The sequence below is a fragment of the Gavia stellata genome, chromosome 28 (assembly GCF_030936135.1).
Source record: "Gavia stellata isolate bGavSte3 chromosome 28, bGavSte3.hap2, whole genome shotgun sequence".
Taxonomy (NCBI): Eukaryota; Metazoa; Chordata; class Aves; order Gaviiformes; family Gaviidae; genus Gavia; species Gavia stellata.
In genome coordinates this window covers 1554533-1576597 of record NC_082621.1, presented here as the reverse complement: position 1 = coordinate 1576597, position 22065 = coordinate 1554533, and the positions used below count along the sequence as shown (strand labels likewise).

Sequence of the window (22065 nt, the reverse complement as noted above, 5' to 3'; positions counted from 1 at the left end):
GACTGACATGAAGATGCTGCGTCCCTCCAGCCCCGAGAGCCACTACGAGACCCTGCGGCACCTCTACCAGGGCTGCCAGGTGGTGCAGGGCAACCTGGAGCTCACCTACCTGCTCCCCGATGCCGACACCGCCTTCCTCAAGGTGTGCAGGGCGGGGAACACCCCGGGGGGGCACGGCGGGGGTCCGGCCGGCCCCTCACCCCCGTCCCCCCATCCCCAGGACATCAAGGAGGTGCAGGGCTACGTGCTGATCGCGGAGAACCAAGTGAGCCGGCTGGAGCTGCAGAGCCTGCGCATCATCCGGGGGACGCAGCTCTTCCAAGAGCGTTACGCCCTGGCTGTGGTGGGCAACGCCGGCCCCGCCGGCACACCGGGGCTGCGCCAGCTCGGCATGCGGCACCTCACAGGTCGGGGACCCCTCCCTGGGGTGGTCGCTCCCAGCGGAGGGTGCTCAGGGCTGCGGGTCCTGCCTGGGGTGGGTGCTCAGGGCTGCGGGTCCTGCCTGGGGCTGGGTGTCACCATGGGGTGGCAGGTCCCTGCCCAGGACTGGGAGTCCCCATGGGGCTGTAAGACCCCCCCACCCCCGTGCTGACTCCCCCCCACCTGTCCCCACACAGAGATCCTGAAGGGAGGGGTGCGCATTGAGCAGAACCCCCAGCTCTGCTTCCAGGAGACCATCCTCTGGTCCGACATCTTCCACCGGCACAACGAGCTCCGTGGCGAGACCCGGGTGGAGAGCACCCGCAGCCGCAGCTGTGAGCACCGGGACCCCGGTGGGGGGGTGGGTTGTACCCGGGGAAGGGGTCCGGGGATTGCTGTCCCCCCCCGCCACGGTATCGCCTGCTTATGGCTTCCCTCGGCGCAGGTCCCGACTGCCGGGCGCTGTGTGCGGAGGGGCACTGCTGGGGCGAGGGGCCGCAGGACTGCCAGACACGTGAGTATTGGGCCTGCAGCCAGCTCTGCCCCCCCTGGGACCCCCAAAGCCCCTGACCTGCAGGCCCCTCCAAAATCCCTGGGGACCCCCCCCTCCCTCCACATGTCCCTGCCCCGTTGACCCCTACTTGCCAGCTAAATCCTGGCCCCAGCGGCCACCTGGACCTCCCACTTCCCCCCCAATTCCCCATGGGCTCCCCAGAATCCCTGCTCTGGAGATCCCCGCTTGTCCCCCCAAATCCCCACCCCAGGGACCCCCAAAATCCCTGCCCCAGGGACCCCACTTGCCCCCATAGACCCCTGCCCTGGGAACCCACCTACCCCTCTGCTCCTCATCCTGGGGACCCCCACATCCCCTGGGGAGGAGCTGTCGGGGTCCCCGTCCCCACCGCGTCCCTCTCCCCCCTCCAGTGACCAACAGCATCTGCCACGGCTGCCCGCGCTGCAAGGGCACGAAGCCGACGGACTGCTGCCACGAGCAGTGCGCCGCCGGCTGCACCGGCCCCAAGCACTCCGACTGCCTGGTGCGCACCGGGGACGGGGGGGGATCCCGGGGGGGTGATGCTGGGGTCTCACGCCAGCCATCGTCCCCCCCCCCAGGCATGCCTGAACTTCAACCGGAGCGGGATCTGCGAGCTGCACTGTCCCCCTCTCGTCATCTACAACTCGGACACCTTCGAGTCGGTGCCCAACCGTGATGGGCGGTATACGTTCGGCGCCAGCTGCGTCAGCCAGTGTCCCTGTGGGTACCACGCTGGCGGGGGGGGGGTCCAGTGCCAAGCTGCCGCGGCCCTGACCCTCCCCTTGCCCCCCCCAAGATAACTACCTCGCGACAGAGGTGGGGTCCTGCACCCTCGTGTGCCCCCAGAACAGCCAGGAGGTCACCGTCAACAACGTCCAGAAGTGCGAGAAGTGCAGCAAGCCCTGCCCGGAGGGTGAGCAGCCCCCCCGGCGCTTGGGGGGGGGGGGCTCTGGGGACCCCAGGGGTGCGTGGGGGGTGCTGGCCATGCCCTAGGGGGGTCCCTCCATGGCTGGCGGGGCGGGAGCAGCGAGTGTTTCGGGGGGAACGGGGGTCCCGGCGGAGCGCCCCAGCCCCGCTGTGTCCCCGCAGTGTGCTACGGGCTGGGAGTGGATTTCCTCAAGGGCGTCCGCGCCGTGAACGCCTCCAACATCCAGCACTTCGCCGGCTGCACTAAGATCTTCGGCAGCCTGGCCTTTCTGCCCGAGACCTTCACCGGGTAAGCGCCCTAGCCACCCCCCCGAGACCATGGGTGGCTGCCGGGACCCCCACCAGGACCTCTGTCCCCTCCAACCTCCCTACCGTCCCTGGCAGGGACCCCAGCACCAACACGCCACCCCTGGACCCCAAACTGCTGCGGATTTTCGAGAGCCTGGAGGAGCTGACGGGTGAGAGCGGGGGCAGCCGGGGGCTGCGGGCAGGGGGGACGCACGGGGTGGTGACGCTCAGCTCCCCGCAGGCTTCCTCTACATCGCCGCCTGGCCACCCAGCCTGCAGGACCTGGGCGTCTTCCAAAACCTGCGGGTCATCCGGGGCCGCGTGCTGCACAAGTGAGCGGGAACGGGGACACGAGGGGGACATGGGGACGCGGTGTTGGCGGGGGACGGGGACTCTGCGCGCTCACCCGGCGGTGTCTCGGCAGCGGCGCCTACTCGCTGACGCTGCGGGACCTGGCGGTGCGGGCGCTGGGGCTCCGCGCCCTGCAGGAGATCAGCAGCGGGATGGTGCTCGTCCACCACAACCCCCAGCTCTGCTTCCTCCAGAAGGTGCCCTGGGGCAGCATCTTCCGCAACCCCCGCCAGCACCTCTTCCAGACCCACAACAAGCCCCCTGAGCAGTGCGGTAAGCAGCACCCATGGGGGACGGGGCTGGGGGGCAGCCGGTGGACCCCCTGCCCCGTTGCTCAAGGTTCCCCCCCCTGCAGAGAGTGAGGGGCTGGTCTGCTTCCACCTCTGCGCCCACGGGCACTGCTGGGGCCCCGGCCCGACCCAGTGCGTCGCCTGCGAGCGGTTCCTGCGCGGCCAGGAGTGCGTCGCCTCCTGCAACCTCCTGGACGGGTGAGCGGCGAGCCCTGGGGACGGCGGGCAGAGCCCCCCGCCCGCTGCGGGGGGTCCAGGACCCCTTCCCTGTGCCCACCCCATGGTCCCTTCACCCCTTAGAGCCGTCCGGGAGCATGCCAACGGGACGCGGTGCCTGCCCTGCCACCCCGAGTGCCAGCCCCAGAACGGCACCGAGACCTGCTTCGGATCGGTGAGGATGGGGGGGGACACGGTGGGGACGGGGGTGGCCCCGGACGCCTGGGTCCCTCACACGCCCTCTCCCGCAGGAGGCGGACCAGTGCGTGGCTTGCGCCCACTACAAGGACGCGCAGCAGTGCGTGCGGCGGTGCCCCAGCGGGGTGAAGGCGGACGCCTCCTTCGTGCCCGTCTGGAAGTACCCAGACGAAGATGGTGTCTGCCAGCTCTGCCCCACCAACTGCACCCACTCGTGAGTTGGGGGGGGGTCCGGCCAGGCACGGGCAGGGGGTCACAGGGGGCTGCTGACGGAGGGGCTGCTGCGCTCTGTGTCCCCAGGTGCACGATCCGGGACGAGGATGGCTGTCCCGTGGACCAGAAGCCAAGGTACGAGCTGGGGTGCCCTGTGCCACCCCGACCCCCACCCCTCTGCGTGCTGGGGGGCTCCTTCCAGCTGAACCCCCCCCCATCACCATTCCCCCCCCTCTCCGGTTACCTCCTGTCCCACAGCCAGGTGACGTCCATCATCGCCGGTGTGGTGGGGGCTCTGCTGGTTGTCGTCCTCCTGCTCATCACCGTCGTCTGCGTCAAGCGCCGGCGGCAGCAGGAGCGGAAGCACACCATGCGGCGCCTGCTGCAGGAGACCGAGGTGGGGATGCCGGGACCTGCGGCTCTTCCGGGGGGGACGGACCCCCAGCGCTGGGGGGTGCCAGGAGCCCGGCCCTGGCCCCCCTCACCCGTCTGTGCCCACAGCTGGTGGAGCCGCTGACGCCCAGCGGGGCCCTCCCCAACCAGGCCCAGATGCGGATCCTCAAGGAGACGGAGCTCAAGAAAGTGAAGGTCTTGGGCTCTGGCGCTTTCGGCACCGTCTACAAGGTGAGGGGTGGGGGGGGCGCTGCCAGCAGGCTGGGACCCTCCCTGCTCCGCACCCCCTCACCCGTGTCTCCCCCCAGGGCATCTGGATCCCCGACGGGGAGAGCGTGAAGATCCCGGTGGCCATCAAGGTCTTGCGGGAGAACACGTCGCCCAAAGCCAACAAGGAGATCCTGGACGTGAGTGTGCCAGCAGCGTCAGCGGGCGAGTGGTGCCGGCGGCGGCCCCCGCCCAGCCTGACCGCCCCCCCAACCCTGCCTGCAGGAGGCCTACGTGATGGCAGGGGTGGGCAGCCCCTACGTGTCCCGGCTGCTGGGCATCTGCCTGACCTCCACGGTGCAGCTGGTGACGCAGCTGATGCCCTACGGTTGCCTCCTGGACTATGTGCGGGAGAACAAGGACTGCATCGGCTCCCAGGACCTGCTCAACTGGTGTGTGCAGATCGCCAAGGTAGGATGGAGGGGTCCGGGGGGACTTGGGGGGGGGGGACACGGGGGTCCGGGGCCAGCCTGACGCGTGCCGCCCCCAGGGGATGAGTTACCTGGAGGAGGTGCGGCTGGTGCACCGGGACCTGGCCGCTCGCAACGTCCTCGTCAAGAGCCCCAACCACGTCAAGATCACCGACTTCGGGCTGGCCCGGCTGCTTGACATCGATGAGACCGAGTACCACGCCGATGGCGGCAAGGTGGGGCTTGGGGACACGGGGACAGTGATGGGGACCATGATGCTCACCCTTGGGGACAGCCAGACCCCCCACCAGTCCTGCTCACCTCTCCATCCTCTCTGTCCCAGGTCCCCATCAAGTGGATGGCGCTGGAGTCCATCCTCCGCCGGCGCTTCACGCACCAGAGCGATGTCTGGAGCTATGGTACGTTGGGGTGGCCCCATCCCCGGGCTTGGCGCCAGGGAGGGGTGCACAGGGGGGGCCCGGGGCACTGCTCACCCCTGTCCCTGTCCCCCCAGGCGTCACTGTATGGGAGCTGATGACCTTCGGGGCAAAGCCCTACGATGGGATCCCCGCCCGGGAGATCCCCGACCTGCTGGAGAAGGGCGAGAGGCTGCCGCAGCCGCCCATCTGCACCATTGATGTCTACATGATCATGGTGAAATGTACGGTGGGGGGGGACAAGGACACGGCATGGGGATGGGGCGCCGTGGTGGCACCTCGCTCCCAGCCCTGACGGTGCCTGGCTCTGCCCCAGGCTGGATGATCGACTCCGAGTGCCGGCCCAAGTTTCGGGAGCTGGTCACCGAATTCTCCCGCATGGCCCGGGACCCCCAGCGCTTCGTGGTGATCCAGGTACATGGGTCCCTGGGGGTCCTGTCCCCCTGCCAGCACCCCGGTGCTGGCACTGACTGCTGCCCTCGCCCCCAGAATGACATGGCGGGGCTGCCCGGCTCCATGGACAGCACCTTCTACCGGGCCCTGCTCGAGGAGGAGGACATGGATGACCTGGTGGACGCCGAAGAGTACCTGGTCCCTCACCAGGGCTTCTTCAGCGCCGAGACCTCCACCACCTACCGCAGCCGCATCTCCTCCACACGGGTAGGTGGGAACCCCCTTTCCTGGCAGAGGCTTGGGGTGACCCAGTGCCGGGGCAGCCCAGGGCAAGGCTGCACCCACGTCCACGCTGGGGGAACACGGGGTGCAAAGCCCCCCCTGCGCTGCCTGGGGACCCCGTCTGTGGCCACTGGGACAGGGTCCTTGGCATGGGCTGCAAGCACCCGACTCCGTGTCCATTCCTGCACCCAGAGCACGGCAGAGACCCCGGCTGATGTGGAGGAGGGCGAGGGCTTGGCCGCCTTCCCCTTCCCCGCCCAGGGCCTGGCGGAGGGGCCGGAGGGCCCCATGCTGGAGGTGCCAGAGGGGGACGGTGGGGCCAAGGTGGCCCTGCAGAGCCCATCGGCACGGGAGCCTGGTGCCCTGCCGCGGTACAGCGAGGATCCCACCGGGCTGGCGGCTGACGAGGGTGAGGGCCTGGACCCTGAGAGCTTCACCGCTCCGGCCACCCGCACTGCCATGCCAGGTAGGGAGGGGACGGGTGGGACCCTGCAGGAGGGACCCTGCAGGAGGGGGCGGCTGAGCGTGCACCCTCCCCGGGGGCTGCCCACCCGCCCCATCACCCAGCCCGGCCACAGTGGCCCCTAACGCATCCCTCGTCCCCACAGAGTACGTGAATCAGGCTGGGGAGCGGCGGTCCCCGCCCCGGCACCCCCATGCACCCCCATCCCCGCCGGACAAGCCCAAGGGGCACCAGGGTAAGAACGGGCTCATCAAGGAAGCCAAGCACCCCTTCCCGGGGCCCTTCGGCCACGCCGTGGAGAACCCCGAGTACCTGGCACCCCCCGGCCCACCTGCCCCCAGCCCCTTCAGCCAGGCCTTCGACAACCCCTACTACTGGAACCAGGACCCCCCCAAGGCCAGCGGCCCTGAGGGCGGCCCCGGCACGACGTCCACGGCTGAGAACCCCGAGTACCTCGGCCTGGCCGGCCCCGATGACGCGGCCGCGTAGGGCTGGGCCGTGGAGAGACACCCCCCCCCCCAACTTCGCCGAGGCAGCTTGGGGAGGGACGGCACAGCGAGCCGCGGACGTGGGGCCAGTGGCTGTCCCCTCTGCCTGGTGGCATCCATGCTAACGCCACGGGCGTGATGCCGGCCACGGAGGGCTGGGAGAGCCCAGGACGCTGTGGGACAGCGTGGCAGCACGTGTGGGGATGGAGAGGGGTTACCCGTCGTGCCAGGTGCTGCTCCGGGCCCCCCCAGAGCTGGGTACCGGCAGGGGTGACCCACAAGCCGCGCTGAGCCAGACGGTGCTCAGACTGCGACTGGGAGCAGCGCAGGGAGCTCAGTCCCAGCGTGGCCCGGAGAAGGACAGCCCACCACGGTCACCCCAAAGGCTCCTCCACCACCATCCACCTCTCCTGGACTGTCCCGGTCCAGCTCGTCCCACAAACCTCGCCGCCACCCTCCCCCCCGGCGCCCCAGCCGCGCCGGGACACACGGACTTGCACTGAGAGCAGGCAGAGGCCGGGCCCGCGTCCCGGCTCCTCCTGGATTCTTTTGAAGCCGACTGTATCGCACCGAGATGTATATTTGATAATTGTACATTGGGTTTTTTTCTACTCCGCTTGTCTGCGTGGTTCCTCTTTCTCCATCGGCAGCTGGCACAGGGCAGGGGAGCCAGCTCCGTCCCCGGGGGACCATCGTGTCCCTTCCCTCCTGGCCTCAGCTGCCACCACCCGAGGAGGCAGCGAAGGGCAGGACCTGCTTACCTGGAGGGTAAAAGGCCTGATCCCACCTGGCCACCGACCAAGGGCAGGGCAGGCAGGAGATGGGACCTGATCTAACCCCGCTTTCACGCCTCGGTGCCTGCGTCCCACCCCCGTACTCGAGGGACACGAGAGGGGCCACCTTCTCCTCTGTCCTTTATTTGGCACCGGGCCGTTGGGTTTATACACGGTATAGAATAAAGGGGGCCCCTCCGCCAGCTCAGCCGCCCCATGGAGAAGGGCAGAGTCATTACAGGCGGAAAGTGAGAGCCGAGAGCCTGAGGACGGGGAGGTGGGGGCAGTTTGTAGCCATTAAGTAAACCTCTCGGCCGTGGGGACGGAGCCGAGCCGGGGTTCCCATGCCCGGCCGGGGCAGCTGGTCCCCGCTGCCCTCGCACTGGTTTAAACAGTGACAGGAGAGACTTTAATCATTAACGAATCACGCTAAAGTTTACAGCGAGTGGTTTTTCCTCTGCGTTAACCTGCTGGGAGGGCTGGAGCTGCAAAGTCTCCTCAACACCCGGCCTGGCTCCCCCGAGGGCCGGGCAGAGCGTTCGTGGGGGGCCCCCAAACCCCCAGCGGCTGAGGGAGGGCAGACCCCCCCTCCCCGCACTGCTGGGGGGAAGCAAGCGCAGAGGAAGGGGGAAGGCAAAGGCAGGCAGGGGAGCCACCCCGCGCCGCAGCTACACCCCGCAGTGGGTCAGGCATGGCCAGAACAGCCGCCCTGGCACGGCCAGCCCAGTGACACCAGTACCACAGCTCTGCCCATCCCACCTCTCGCCCCCAGTGCCGCAGTGGCGTTCCCCAGGAGTCTCCTCACGCTCCCACGTTCCCCCGACGTCCCCGGTCTCCCGGGTGCGCAGGAAGCTAACGAAGGTGGCGAGGAGTGAAGCGGGGGGATGCCGAGGGGGCCGGGAGCTGGCTGGCGGGTGCTGGGAGATCCCAGCTGGGCGCAGGGTTACAGGATGACGCAGGGGGGGCGGCTGTTGGTGATTTTCTCCAGCGGTTCCCCATTCCTCGCTCTACGAATCGCTTCAATCAGCTGAGGAGACAGAGGGGAGGGGGTTGCGCTCTGGGCCGGCCTCGCCACGAGCTCTGGTGGGGGAAGGAACGCTCGGCAGGGGTGGGATACAGCGGTTGGGAGCACTTGGACGCAACGCGTGGAGGTCAGGCAGTACCGTGGGCCCAAATCGTGGCCACGCCGAGGCAGGAGCTTCAGGAACCGTCCCTGCTCTCCCCACATGAGCAGCGGCTCAGGCTCGCACCATACCACAGCGGGACCTGGAGCGGGTCCTGGCAGAGTGGCAGGAAGGGGAACAAGGCCCGACGGGATTGTGAGGCGTCGCCAGAGCTCAGGCAGAGCTGGCGGGTGATGAAACAGAGACGCTGAGGGAAAAACCGGTCACAGGGGAGCTTACTGCAAAAACAAACCTCCCCATGGCCACCAGCCCGGCTGATGCAAGGACCCTGCAGGGCCTGGTACTTACATCCTTCTCGTAGGGAAAGCCTCCGTTTTCCAGCTTGGAGAAGACCAGCTGCCCGTTGATCTCAATCTCGAAGGCACCTTAAAGGCACACAGGGCCGAGCCGTAAGCCGTGCTCCTGCCCTGCATGGTGCTGCCAACCCCCACGCCCGTCCTGCAGCCGTTCCAGCTGCACCAACCCCCAGCACATGTGTCCGGGAGGCAGAAACGCCACAGTGGTACCCCCAGACCCGCCAGGCTGTACCCCCAACGGCAGGACCAGGCTGGCAGAGCACACAGTGCAGTCCTGGAGAGTTCGGGGGGCTCCTGGCAGACTCCCAGGATCCAGAGTCTCTGCACCCCCCGAGACCTTGGTGGGGGGCAGCCCCTGCGATACGCAGCGCTCAGGCAAGCGAGGCACAACCGCCCCCAGCCTCACCGCAAGGTTTACAGCAGCTCAGCCCCCCTGCCCTCCCCAAAGAGAGGGCTGACACCCAGCACCGCATCAGGGGCAGTCTGGGGTCACCCCAATTGCAGCACACCCCAAAAATGACCCTTGCAAGGCACCGGACGCAGCAGGGCTGTTGTGGACCCTTACCTGTGCCCCCCAGCCTGGACTCGATCTCGATGTCGGGGTACTCCTCCTTCACAGCGCTCGCCAGCTCCTGGTAGGTGGGCTCGAAGCCGCAGGGCTCGCTGGGTGTGGGGAAAGGCGGGTGAGAGCTGGGGCCTCGTCGCAGGGAGCCCCCCGCCAGCACCCCTCGCCCAGACAATCCCCGTTCAACCCTGCCCCAAACTAAGGAGCCCCCCAGCATCAGCCTCCCCTGCTGCTGCCTGTACCCCCACATCCTCCACAACAGCCCCCCACCCCCTGCGCCCCCAAACCCCCACCCCCAAAACCCTCCTACTCCTCTGCACCTCCTCACTCCTCCCCACAAGCCCCCCAGCTCCGACACCACCCAGCTCCTGACGCCCCTCAGCCCCCCCATATCCCATTCCCCTACAACCCGCCTACTCCCGTGCACTCCAACTCCCCCCGCCAAGGCCCCCGGCCCCCCATCAGCCCCCCATCGCCCCCCCCGCTCCCCCACATGCCTGAAAGCACCCCCAGCACCCCGCACGTCCCGTCCCAGTTCCCCCATTTGCTGTCCCGGTATCCCCTTCCCCAGACCCTCCCACCCCACCGCCCCCTCCGGGTCCCCCACACCCCTGAAGGGCCCTCACACCCCTGAAGGGCCCTCACACCCCTGAAGGGCCCTCGCCCCCCCCCCCCCCCATTCCCCCGGTTCTTCGCTCCCGGCGCCGCCGCGACCCCCCGCAGGCGGCGGAGCGGCAGCGGGGGAAGGAGCCCGGGCCCGGCGCGGCGCTCACCAGTACTCCACCACGATGCGGACCCGCCGCTCGCCCTCGGCCTCGGCCGCCGCCGCCACCTCGGACCCGCCGCTCATCGCCACCCGTCCCGCCGCTTCCGGGTGTCGTCACGTGACGCGGCGCTTCCGGCCGCGCAGCACTGCGCCTCTCGTCTGCTCTGGGCGGGCCGCGCAGCGCCACCTGCTGGCGGGAGGAGCGTGCAGCCCCGTCCGCCGAGTCCCGGCGGAGCGCGCGCGGACCCGCACCGACCCCCGTGGGACCCCCATGGACCCCCGTGGGGACCCGCACCGACCCCCGTGGGACCCCCATGGACCCCCGTGGGGACCCGCACCGACCCCCGTGGGGACCTCATGGACCCCCATGGACCCCCGTGGGGACCCGCACCGACCCCCGTGGGACCCCCATGGACCCCCGTGGGGACCCGCACCGACCCCCGTGGGGACCTCATGGACCCCCATGGACCCCCGTGGGGACCCGCACCGACCCCCGTGGGACCCCCATGGACCCCCCTGGGACCCGCACCGACCCCCGTGGGACCCCCATGTACCCCCGCGGGGACTCTGTAGTCCCATGGGGATCCCCGCAGACCCATAGGTCCCCCACTGCCCCTCGTGGGACCCCCCACTTACCCCCCACAACTCCCCCGTGGGAGTCCTATAGGGCCTTGGGACCCACAGAGACCCCACCCACGGAGCCACGGGACCCCCATGGAGCCCATGGGGCCCTCAGCAGCCCCCCATGGAGCCCCCGAACTGCCCATGGGGACCCCTCTGGGGACTCTGTGGCCCCACGCACCCCATGGAGACAGCCCCCCCGCTCCATGGGGACACCCACAGGCCCCACGGGGCTGCCACCGCCCCATGGATACCCCCACAGCACCCATGGGGACACTCATTCCCCCACAGGGCCCCCCATAGCCCCATGGAGACCCCCCCATAGCACCCATGGAGATCCTCAAGGGACCCCACCCTCTGCCCCCATGGGACCCCCACATCTCCCACTGCCCCCCCATCCCATACGCCCCCCCCCCCCGGCCCCCCCCACCCCTCCAAACCCCAGGGGACCCTGCCACCTGCGTGAGACCCACATGAGACCCCCCACACCCCACGGGGTCCCTACCTGCCCCAGTCCCTGGGCTGACCCCGTGGGACCCCCCCAACCCATGGGGCCCTTCCAGCCCCCCACGTGTGGGGTCCCAGGGGACCCCCAACCCAAACGCCAGGGCCTGGGGCCAGGGACCCGGGGGGGCCGGGCTGGTCCGTGCCAGACCCACACCCCCAGGAGAGCCACAGGGCCCTGGGTCCCCCCCGGGCTCTGCCCCATAGCTCGGCCACTGGTGGGGTCACCCCAGTGCATTGTGGGAAACTCCCCATCACCACCGCGGGGTCGCGGGATGCGGGTGCCGGGGGGCTCAGACCCCCCGTGCTGGCACGGGGCCAGGCTGGATGCCCCATCCCGGGGCCGGGGGGCTGGGGGGCACCCCTGGGTGGTGTGGGGGGGCCGGATGCCGGGCGGCCGGCCCGGGGCGGCATGATGTCAGGCGGGGGCGGGAGCTGGCGCAGGTAGATAAAGCCGGGGAGAACAGGAATCCCCGGTCCGGCGGGAGGGTGGCGGGACGCGGCGGGCGTCTGCAGGTAGGAGCGGGGCCGGGGTGGGGGCCCCCCATGCCGTGGGGCCGCTGGCCATCCCAGGATGTCGGCCCCATCCCGTCGGCATGACCCCGGCCCCCCGCTGCGCCCCCGCCCTTTCCTTCCCACCTTCCTCCCGGCTCTTCCTCCTCCTCTGCCGCCCCGGCATGGCCTTGCCGCCGCCGCTGCCCCGCAGCCTCCGCAGCCCCGGCCCTGCAGTCGCCGTGGCCCGGGGAGCCCTGTCCCACTGCCTCAGCACCCCGTGGGACCCCTGCCCACAGCTGGGGGCCCTGGGACCCCGTTCCATAGCTCTGGTGGCCCTGGTACCCCAACCCTTAGCCCTGGTGGCCCTGGGACCCTGTCCCCTAATCCTGGCGTCCCCGGGATCCCATCCTATAGCCCTGATGGCCCTGGGACCCTATCCTATAGCCCTGGTGGCCCTGGGACCCCATCCTATAGCCCTGGTGGCCCTGGGACCCTGTCCCCTAATCCTGGTGGCCCTGGGAACCTGCCCTATAGCCCTAGTGGCCCTGGGTCCCCATCCTATAACCCTGGTGGCCCTGGGACCCCAACCCTTAGCCCTGATGGCCCTGGGTCCCCATCCTATAGCCCTGGTGGCCCTGGGACCCCAACCCTTAGCCCTGATGGCCCTGGGACCCTGTCCCCTAATCCTGTGTCCCCAGGATCCCATCCTATAGCCCTGGTGGCCCTGGGACCCTATCCTATAGCCCTGGTGGCCCTGGGACCCCATCCTATAGCCCTGGTGGCCCTGGGAACCCTACCATACAGCTCTGGTGGCCCTGGGACCCTGTCCCCTAAGCTGGGGGCCCTGGGACCCCATCCCATAACCCTGGTGGCTCTGGGACCTTTCCCATAGCTCTGGTGGCCCTGGGACCCCATCCCTTAATGTTGGTGACCCTGGGAACCTGTCCCTTAAACTTGGTGGCCCTGGGACCCTGTTCCTTAATGTTGGTGGCCCTAGGATGCTGTCCCCTAAACCCGGTGGCCCTGGTCCCCCTGCTCCATAACTCTGGTGGCCCTGCTCCCCTTGTCCCATAGCCCCAAGGCCCCAGTCCCCCTGTTTGTCCCAGACCCCAGGGACACCCTGTGTCCCCTCACCATCATTATCACCCCATCAGAGCCCCATCACGGCCACCAGGACAGGGCTGGCATCGGGGTGACCTGAGGCCACGGTGATGGGCTGGCGGGTTGCTGGTAGGCCTGCGCCACTGTCCCAGGGCCCTGTGGGTTCCCCATCTCTCACATCCCCCGTCAGCCCCTCCAGTGTCCCCTGCATGGCTTGGGGTGGCCCTGCACTGTGTCCCACCGTGGGTAGTAGTGTCACCCCACGTGACCCCTGGCCGTCCCCCGTGTCCCCAGGCTCGCCCCGGGGCCCGGCCAGGCAGGGAGACCCCGGCCCAGCCCCTCCGGCACAGCCAGGGCAGGGGAGCGGGGATGGAGCAGAAGGTCCGCACCGGTGGGACGGCCGGGGCAGGGATGGGGACGTGGCGGAGACGGGGATGAGATGGGGACGGTGGTGGCAGCCGTGTCATGGCACCGGTCCTGCCTGGCCATGGACTTGGACCCCGAGCTGGCCGGGAGGCGGGGGACAGGGATCGGGACGGGGACGGGCGGTGGGTGAATGATTAACCCGGCCCCGCGTGGCATCCCGGGAATAGGGGGCCTGGCGTGCGCGTGCCCGCAGCCACCGAGTGCCGCTGGCGCAGCCGTGGGTGCCGCGCGTGTGTTACGTGTGCCGCGTGCTGGACAGCCCCGTGCCGCCATGGCTGGGCTGCACCTGCCCCTGCCTGGGCCAGGCGACCGGCAGTGCCGAGCCGTGCCGAGCCGTGCCATGCCGTGCCAAGGTGTGCCGTGGCAGGGCTGGCCTGTGCACATGCCACAGCCCTGTTGCAAATCATTTTGGGGCCGAAACCGGAGCGCTGGCCGGTGTCCATGCGCCCCCCGAGCGCTGCGGCACCGCGTGGGCGCTGGCACTGGCCACCGGCGGCTGGGCGGGGGCGAGGGGTGACGCCGCAGCACGGGGGGCCGTGCTGGCGGGCGGGCTCGGGGCAGTTCCCACGGTGGGCGCGGGCGCCCGCTCCCTCGCCCCCAGCCTGCCGGCGCGGCCGCCCCGGCCCGGATGCCAGCGCGGTGAGGTGGAGCTGGGAGCGGCCGCCAGAACTGGTTTGGCCGGACTCGAGGAGGTGTCTGGGCTGGGCCCTCGCCACGCTCCGCTTCCTGCTCCTGCCAGCGCCGCGCTCGCCTGCCGCGGCTCAGCCCGGCACAGCTCAGCCTGGCAAAGCTCAGCTGGGTAAAGCTCAGCCCGGCTCAGCCCAGCTCACTTTGGCCCAATTCAGCTCAGCCCAACTTGGCTCCACCGGCCCCAGCCCGGCTCAGTCAGTGTCTCCCGGTGCCAGCAGACTCTCAGTGGCGACGTGGCAGCACTGGGGGATTCTCGGTTGTCTTGTAGGGGGCTGTGCTCACCGCTGGGCTCACGCTCCTGTCCCCCAGCTCCTGCATTGGGATGGGGCTGGAGGGACGGGGACATCCCGACCCTCGGCAGCCGTGTGGGGCTTGGCTGGACCCCCGCGGGGTGCGGGGGACCGGGGGCAGGCGGGGCGGTGCTGACTCACGCCACCGCGCACTGACTCACTGCTTGTCTGGGCGCCGGCAAAACACCACCTGGGCAGGTGCCAAGGGTGGGCAGCCCCTGGCAGCACCGTGGCACTGGCTGCGGGCGCAGGCGCGGCGACGGCGGCGGCTGGCAGTGTGCGGCCCACGTGGAGCCCAGCGCAGTGTCCCAGGGGGGCTGCCCACACGTGGCCACGGACCCCCGGCCCCGCTGCTCCGGGGACAAGGACCTGGAGCCTCGTGTGGTGCAGGATGCACTCTCTCCCCCCAGATAATGCCATGGACGGGGGGGCTCAGCAGAGCAGCCTCCGGGAGCCCCCCGGGCTGGGCGGCGTGGAGCAGGAGGGGGTCCCCGGCGAGTGGGACAGGGGCGAGGGGCCACCCGAGGTCAAGCGCTCCCAGCCCCTCTTCATCCACGGCAGCAGGTGGGTGGGGGGGCGGATGCTGAGGGTCTCCCGCAGAGGCTGGGGGGGGTCCAGTGGATTGAGGGGGGGCACGGGTGTGGGGATGGGGGCACAGGACCTGGTGCTGGGGGGTCCGGGGAAGCTCAGCCCCTCTCTGCCCGCAGCCGGCAGCTGCCGGAGGAGGAGCCGCGCGCCTCGTCGCTGCCCAGCATCCCCAACCCCTTCCCCGAGCTCTGCAGCCCCTCCAACTCGCCCATCCTCAGCAGCCCGGCCCTGGGGCAGGGGCCCCCCCGCGAAGGCACCTCCCACGTGAGTCGGGGGGCAGGGGGCTGGGGAAGGGGGGCTCAGCCCCTGGGGACATGGGGTCCTCACCCGCCGGCAGCCCTGACGCCTGCCCCGGTGCGTGCCGGCAGGTGGTGAAGGTGTTCGGTGAGGACGGCGCGTGCCGCTCGCTGGAGGCGTCAGCAGGGACGACGGCGCGGCAGCTCTGCGAGACGCTGGTGCGGAGGACGCGGGCGCTGCAGGACCACAGCTGGGCCCTGGTCGAGCTGCACCAGCACCTGGCCCTGGGTGAGCCACCGGCGTGGCGTGGCACGGCACGGCGCGGCACTGGGCCCCCCCCGGCCGCCCCGCTGAGCCCCGTCCCCCCGCAGAGCGGTGCCTGGAGGACCACGAGTCGGTGGTGGAGGTGCAGAGCTCCTGGCCCCCGGGCGCCGACAGCCGCTTCGTCTTCCGCAAGAACTTCGCCAAGTACGAGCTCTTCAAGAGCAACGCGGTACGTGGCCGCCAGAGCAAAGCCCACAGGGACCCGGGTGTCCCACGGGGACCTGGGTGCCCCACAGGGACCCGTACGCCCCATGGAGCCCCTGGGCACCCCGTGGGTCTCCCCTGACACCCCTGTCCCCCCAGCAGTCCCTCTTCCCCGAGGTGATGGTGTCCAGCTGCCTGGAAGCGAATAAGAGCATGGCACACTCCGAGCTCATCCAGGTATGGGGCCACCGAGCCTGGCCGTGCCGTGGGGACCCCGTCGTGCCATGGGGACCCTGCCGTGCCGTGGGGACCCCGCTGTGCCGTGGGGACCCCGTCGTGCCGTGGGGACCCTGCCGTGCCATGGGGACCCTGCCATGCCATGGGGACCCCGCTATGCCATGGGGACCCCGCCGTGCCATGGGCACCCTGCCATGCCATGGGGACCCCGCTGTGCCGTGGGGACCCCGCCATGACATGGGGACCCCGCCGTGCCCCTCAGCCCTCGTCTCCCCCCAGAACTTCCTCAACTCCGGGAGCTGCCCCGAGGTCCAGGGCTTCCTGCAGCTGCGGGAGGCCGGGCGCAAGGTCTGGAAGCGTTTCTATTTCTCCCTGCGCCGCTCGGGGCTCTACTACTCCACCAAAGGCACCTCCAAGGTGAGGGGGCGGGTGGGGGTACGGCCGGGGGGGTGCGGTGGGGCCGGCCCTGACACCCCACCTTGCCCCAGGACCCCCGGCACCTCCAGTACTTCGCCGACCTCACCGAGTCCAACATCTACTACGTGACGCAGGGCAAGAAGCACTACGGGACACCCACAGAGTTCGGCTTCTGCATCAAGGTGGGGACGTCCCTGCCCGGCGGGCAGGGCTGGGGCTCCCAGCCCTTCTGCGTGCCTTCCCCTGCCAAGGGGTCTCTGCCCCCCGAGAGCCGGCCGGGGCTGCCCCGTGACGGCTCCGGCCTCTCCCCGCAGCCCTACAAGGTGCGGAGCGGCGTGAAGGGCCTGAAGCTGCTCTGCAGCGAGGATGAGCAGAGCCGGAGCTGCTGGATGGCGGCTTTCCGCCTCTTCAAGGTGGGCCCCGGCCCCGCCCGGGTGTTACCGGTCCCTGTGCAGGAGGGATGTTAGAGGGATGCTGGAGGGATGCTGGAGAGATGCTGGGGGGATGCTGGGGGGATGCCGGAGGGATGCTGGAGGGATGCTGGGGGGATGCCGGAGGGATGCTGGGGGGATGCTGGGGGGATGCTGGGGGGATGCCGGAGGGATGCTGGAGGGATGCTGGAGGGATGCTGGGGGGATGCCGGAGGGATGCTGGGGGGATGCTGGGGGGATGCTGGGGGGATGCTGGGGGGATGCTCACATCCCTGTGCTGGGGGGTGCCAGAGGGATGTCCCGATCCCTGTGCCAGCATAGATGCGGAATGGGTGTCCCCATCCCCATGCGGGGTAGATGTAGAGGTCTCCGTCCCCGCACTGGGTGGGGGCAGAGGTCCCCATCCCCACACCAGGCGGGTGCTCCCCCACCCCGCTGTGGGACGGAGGCCCCACAGGACCCCCCCAGCTCACGGGGCTGTTCCCCCCAGTATGGCATGCAGCTCTACCGCAACTACCAGCAAGCGCAGGCACGGCTGAACCAGCCCCCCTGGATCGGCCCCACACCCCTGGTGAGTGCCACCCCCCCAGCCCCCGTCCCACAGGGAGCCCCCCGGTCACCCCCATTCTCACCGTCCCCGCAGCGAAGCGTCTCGGACAATGCGCTGGTGGCCATGGACTTCTCGGGGTGCACGGGTCGGGTGATTGAGAACCCCAGCGAGGTGCTGACGGTGGCCCTGGAGGAGGCACAGGCCTGGAGGGTGAGTTGGGGTGCAGGGGTGTGAGGGGGGGTCCCCCAAGCCCAGGCTAACGCCCGCTCCTTGCTTTGCACGGCCAGAAGAAGACGACACACCGGTACAGCCTGCCAGCAGCCTGCCAGAGCTCCCCGCTCAGCGCCGGTGAGCAGCGCCCAGCCACGGGGTCCCAGCCGGCAGAGTCGGGTTGTGCCCGGGGGGGTCCCTGCCCCAGGCGGGGGTTCCCCCCAAGCCTGACGCCCGTCTCCCCGCAGCCATCCACCGCACCCAGCCCTGGTTCCACGGGCGCATCTCCCGAGAGGACACCCAGCAGCTCATCGGCCGTCAGGGCTTGGTGGACGGGTACGGGGACCCCAGGGGGGGTCGAGGTCCCTGGGGCTCATGGGGGGGGCATGGGACCCCTGTGGGTACATGTCCCTGGGAGTTATAGGGCCCTGCGGTTCATGGGGTGATGCAGGACCCCTGGGAGATGGGAGGAGACTTGTTGGGGGGCCATGGGATCCCAGGGGGGTTGGGACCCCCCAGGGTTTGCAGGGGATCTGCAGCCCCCAGGGGTGCAGGAGAGTGGGGTTTGTGGGTGGGGGGACAGGTCCCTGGGGCTCCCAGGGGGATACAGCGCTCCAGGGGGTGCAGGACCCCAGCCCTTGGGGGGGTACCTGGGACCCGGGGGGGGACACAGGGGCAGCAGAGGGGGCCCGGGGCCAGCGGTGACACCCCCCCGGGGCTCACAGCGTCTTCCTGGTGCGGGAGAGCCAGCGCAACCCCAAGGGCTTCGTCCTGTCCCTGTGCCACCTGCAGAGAGTCAAACACTATCTCATCCTGCCGGTGAGTGCCAGCGGCGGGGGCGCGGGGGGGCCGGGGAGTGCCGGGGGTGCGAGGGCCTGACCCGTGCCCCCCGGCAGAGCGAGGAGGAGGGACGGCTCTACTTCACGATGGACGACGGGCAGACGCGCTTCGCCGACCTCATCCAGCTCGTGGAGTTCCACCAGATCAACCGCGGCATCCTGCCCTGCAAGCTGCGGCACTACTGCACCTGCGTGGCCCTCTGAGCCCGGCACCACCGGCACCATGTGGCATGGCCGGCTCGGCACAGCCCAGCACTGCCGGCATGACATGGCTTGGCACAGCCTGGCACTGCCGGCACAGCTTGGCACAGCCCGGCATGGCTTGGCACAGCCTGGCACTGCCGGCACGGCTTGGCACAGCCCGGCATGGCTTGGCACAGCCTGGCACTGCCGGCATGGCTTGGCACAGCCCGGCACGGCTTGGCAGAGCCTGGCACGGGGCGGCAGGACTGGGGCCAGCCTGGCGCAGCAAGCACAGGGTCAAGGACGGCTCCTCCACCGCCAGCCGCCTGCCCCGCACCCCGGGTGCCGGCTCTGCCCGCGGGGTCCCGGGGTGCCGGCGCCACCGGGCTCCCCCCCACTCAAGCACTTTCTCCCCCCGCTGCAGCACCGGCCCCGAGTGTCCCCGCGGGACACTCCTCACCCCCGGGCCAGGCGGGTTGGGGGTCCCCAGCCCCAGAGGCGGGGTCCTGGGGGGGTGGGGAGGGCACCCACCACCGCGCCCCCCACGTCCCCATGAGGCCAGTCGAACTGTGACATGTTTTATACCAAGGAGAATAAAGGTTATTTTTTCAGAGCTCCCGCCTTGCCCTCTTGAAAGAAAAAGCCGGGCTGTGGGGGGATCCGTCCACACAGCCCCCCCAGCAGCAGCGCGCGCAGCTGGCAGCGTCCCCGTGTCCCGCCGTGTCCCCGCAGTGCCCCAGGTCCTGCACAAAGGCCCCTCTGTGCGCCCCGGGCACCACGTGCGGCTCAGCCACGCGGCCGCCAGCAAATCCTGGTGGGATTAGTGGGGGGGGGAATTAAGGGCCCGGATTTGGGGGGGCTGGGACCAGGCCAGCTGCTATTAAAGGCGGGGGCCGGGGAGCAGGGCCACGGCTGTGCCATGGCTCCCAAGACAGTGCTGATCACCGGCTGCTCCTCCGGCATCGGGCTGGCGCTGGCCGTCCGGCTGGCACGGGACAAGCAGCGCCGCTTCCGAGGTGAGCGGGGTGGGGGTACCCCCCATTCCCGGGGGAGACCCCCTGCGGGGCTGAGCCGCCTCTGCCCCCAGTCATCGCCACCATGAGGAACGTGGGCAGGAGTGGGGCACTGGCGGCGGCGGCGGGGCCGGCGCTGGGCCGGACGCTGGAGATCAAGCAGCTGGACGTCTGCGACGAGGGCTCCATCCGCGCCTGCCTTGACAGCATCCCCGAGCGCCACGTCGATATCCTGGGTGAGCCCCAGGGCCCCCCTCCCACCGCGTCCCCGTGCTGTCCTGCGTCAGCGAGCCCCGTGCCAGGGACCCTCCGTGCTGGGGACCCCTGTGCACCAGGGACCCCCCGCACCAGGGACCCCCCCTGCACCAGGGGCACCCCATGCACTGGGGACTGTCCATGCCAAGCATGCCCCATGCTGGGGACCCCCTGTGCACCCAGTGCTGGGGACCCTCCATGTCAGGGACACCCTGTGCACCAGGGACCCCCCGACCCCGTGCACCGGGGACCCTCCATGCCAGGGACACCCTGCACCAGCGACCCTCTGTGCACCGGGGACCCTCTGAGCAGGGGGCACAGGACCCCCCCTGCCCAGGGGATGCCCCGCTGACACCCCGTGCCCGCAGTCAGCAACGCCGGGGTGGGCATGGCGGGTCCCCTGGAGTGCCAGAGCCTGGCGGCCATGCAGAGCCTCATGGACACCAACTTCTTCGGTCTCGTCCGCCTGGTCAAGGAGGTGCTGCCCGACATGAAGCGGCGCCGCGGGGGCCACATCGTGGTCATCAGCAGCATCATGGGCCTGCAGGGTACGGGGGGACGGGGTGCCCCGGCGGGACCAGCCCCCCCCCAACCCTGACCGGGCCCCCCCACCCGCCCAGGCATCGTCTTCAACGACATCTATGCGGCCTCCAAGTTCGCGGTGGAGGGTTTCTGCGAGAGCCTGGTGGTGCAGGCGCTGCGCTTCAACGTGGCGTGAGTGCGGGGGGCTGGCAGCCAGCACGGCCCCCTGGGGCAGGGGGGGTTTGGGGGTGCCAGGGCCCCCAGCACCCCATCCCTGGGCAGGATCAGCCTGGTGGAGCCGGGGCCGGTGACGACGGAGTTTGAGGCGAAGTTGTACGAGGAAGCTGAACGCGCCGACTACTCGCAGACCGACCCTGAGACAGCTGAAATCTTCACCAACCTCTACCTGAAGAACTCCAAGGACGTCTTCGCCAGCCTGGGCCAGACCCCCGAGGACATCGCGGAGGTGACGGGCGGGCGGGTGGCCCCGCCGGGCTGGGGGCTGCCCTCTTCCCACCCCCCCCTTGGCTGGCAGGGCTGGGCTGTCTAGAGAAGCCTCAATTAGCCCTAACGAGGAGCAGTGACCCCCCCGCTGGCACCAGGGCAGGGGTCCTGCCCCAACAACTTCTCCCCCCCAAGCTCCATCCTGATGGGGCTGAGCCCGTCTGGGGATGGGGATGGGAGGAGAATGGGAATGGGAATGGAATGGGAATGAGGATGGGAAGGGGATGGGGGTAGGATGGGATGGGGTGGGATGGAGATGGGTGTGGGAAGGGAATCAGATGGTGATGGGAATGCAATGAAAATGGGGATGGGAATGGGAACGGGGATGGAAACGGGATGGGGATGAGGAGGGGACGGGAACGGGAAGGGGACAGTAATGTCCCCACGTGCAGCACACGCTGCGGGTGATCGAGGCAGCCCGGCCGCCCTTCCGGCACCAGACCAACGTGGCGTACACACCGATGGCCGCGCTGAAGCACGCCGACCCCAGCGGCGCCCTCATGACCAACACTTTCTACAAGCTGGTGTTCAAGTACGACGCGGTGCTGCGGCTCAGCCTCCGCACCATCCGCCTGCTCCGCTGGAAGGCCCAGAAGGTGAAGGAGGGCGCCCGGCTGCTGGGCTTCAAATAGCCCCCAGCAGCTCGGGGCACCGCGCCGGCGCAGCCGCCCGGGCGCCTGGCTCACCTCGGGGGGCTGCTCGGAGGCGGGGGGTGAGCAGGGCTGAGACCCGCGCGGGGTTTCGCTTCCTGCTCCCGGCCCGAAATAGCACCCGCCGCCGCTCTATTAAAATCGGGAGTGGTATTTTTAACCAGCGCCGGGTGAAAAAGCAGAGCGGCTTCCTCCGAGAGTGCAGCGGCCGTGACGGGGCTGGGAAGGGCTGGCAGCTGCCCCCCGCCTGCCTCCCGCTCCCTGGGGGCACCAGACTCCCCCCGGGCTCCTGCACCCGTGGCCATGCAGCACCCCGGGGCCCTGGTCCCGTGTCCTCCCCGGCTGCCAGCGACGTGTGTGTCCCCTTCCCCTCGGGGCTGTGCTGCGGGGTCAGCAATGCCCCGTGGTGGGGGGGGTCCTGCATGATGGACCGTGTCACCCCCCCCCAAGCACCGAGCCCCACAGCACTGGGGCAGCACGAGGGGCTACAGGGCACCGCGCAGGCGGCTCGGGTGCAGCGCTGGGTGCAGAGGTGCAGGAGGTGGTGCAGGGATGGGAGCAGGGTGCAAAGGGCACGCGGTGTGTCGAGAGGGTGCACGGGGGGTGCGCGGGTGCACAGTGGCTGGAAAGGGGCTGCAGGTTCTGGTGCAGAGTGGGTGTGGGTTGCATGGTGAAAGCT

At 70.0% G+C, this 22065-nt stretch overlaps 4 protein-coding genes across 4 annotated transcripts; 3 read left to right on the top strand and 1 right to left on the bottom strand.

Moving 5' to 3' along the window:
• The first annotated feature begins 2 nt into the window (after positions 1-2).
• ERBB2 (erb-b2 receptor tyrosine kinase 2) lies at positions 3-3443 on the top strand. Its single transcript, XM_059830439.1, has 14 exons — positions 3-142; positions 221-407; positions 618-755; positions 866-934; positions 1345-1457; positions 1534-1675; positions 1752-1868; positions 2045-2171; positions 2267-2340; positions 2412-2502; positions 2595-2794; positions 2877-3009; positions 3112-3202; positions 3279-3443. The coding sequence occupies exons 1-14, from the start codon at positions 8-10 to the stop codon at positions 3441-3443; spliced, it is 1782 nt and encodes a 593-aa protein (XP_059686422.1). The 5' UTR covers positions 3-7.
• A 4093-nt stretch (positions 3444-7536) lies between these two features.
• Positions 7537-10471, bottom strand: MIEN1 (migration and invasion enhancer 1). The gene is given in 5 exon segments (XM_059830161.1): positions 7537-8371; positions 8817-8893; positions 9390-9487; positions 10163-10249; positions 10251-10471. Coding segments are annotated over 5 exon segments (567 nt in total). The 3' UTR covers positions 7537-8287.
• Positions 10472-14700: 4229 nt separating this feature from the next.
• Positions 14701-18463, top strand: GRB7 (growth factor receptor bound protein 7). The gene is made up of 14 exons (XM_059830443.1): positions 14701-14846; positions 14990-15134; positions 15239-15395; positions 15479-15600; positions 15735-15812; positions 16092-16229; positions 16301-16411; positions 16544-16642; positions 17151-17231; positions 17304-17420; positions 17498-17558; positions 17669-17756; positions 18146-18239; positions 18317-18463. The coding sequence occupies exons 1-14, from the start codon at positions 14701-14703 to the stop codon at positions 18461-18463; spliced, it is 1584 nt and encodes a 527-aa protein (XP_059686426.1).
• An 898-nt stretch (positions 18464-19361) lies between these two features.
• Positions 19362-21368, top strand: LOC132319493 (retinol dehydrogenase 8-like). The gene is made up of 6 exons (XM_059830449.1): positions 19362-19458; positions 19530-19691; positions 20079-20258; positions 20331-20424; positions 20515-20698; positions 21129-21368. The coding sequence occupies exons 1-6, from the start codon at positions 19362-19364 to the stop codon at positions 21366-21368; spliced, it is 957 nt and encodes a 318-aa protein (XP_059686432.1).
• Positions 21369-22065: the final 697 nt, after the last annotated feature.

Bases quoted from the DNA above. Each gene is read 5' to 3' on its own strand.
- ERBB2 (XM_059830439.1), top strand. From the start codon at position 8: ATGAAGATGCTGCGTCCCTCCAGCCCCGAGAGCCACTACGAGACCCTG. The intron at 1,869-2,044 runs GTGAGCAGCCCC...GTGTCCCCGCAG, and splicing joins CAGCAAGCCCTGCCCGGAGG to TGTGCTACGGGCTGGGAGTG. The intron at 2,503-2,594 runs GTGAGCGGGAAC...GTGTCTCGGCAG, and splicing joins CGGGGCCGCGTGCTGCACAA to CGGCGCCTACTCGCTGACGC.
- GRB7 (XM_059830443.1), top strand. From the start codon at position 14,701: ATGGACGGGGGGGCTCAGCAGAGCAGCCTCCGGGAGCCCCCCGGGCTG. The intron at 15,396-15,478 runs GTGAGCCACCGG...GTCCCCCCGCAG, and splicing joins GCACCAGCACCTGGCCCTGG to AGCGGTGCCTGGAGGACCAC. The intron at 17,421-17,497 runs GTGAGTTGGGGT...TTGCACGGCCAG, and splicing joins AGGAGGCACAGGCCTGGAGG to AAGAAGACGACACACCGGTA.
- LOC132319493 (XM_059830449.1), top strand. From the start codon at position 19,362: ATGGCTCCCAAGACAGTGCTGATCACCGGCTGCTCCTCCGGCATCGGG. The intron at 19,459-19,529 runs GTGAGCGGGGTG...CTCTGCCCCCAG, and splicing joins CAAGCAGCGCCGCTTCCGAG to TCATCGCCACCATGAGGAAC. The intron at 19,692-20,078 runs GTGAGCCCCAGG...CCGTGCCCGCAG, and splicing joins GCGCCACGTCGATATCCTGG to TCAGCAACGCCGGGGTGGGC.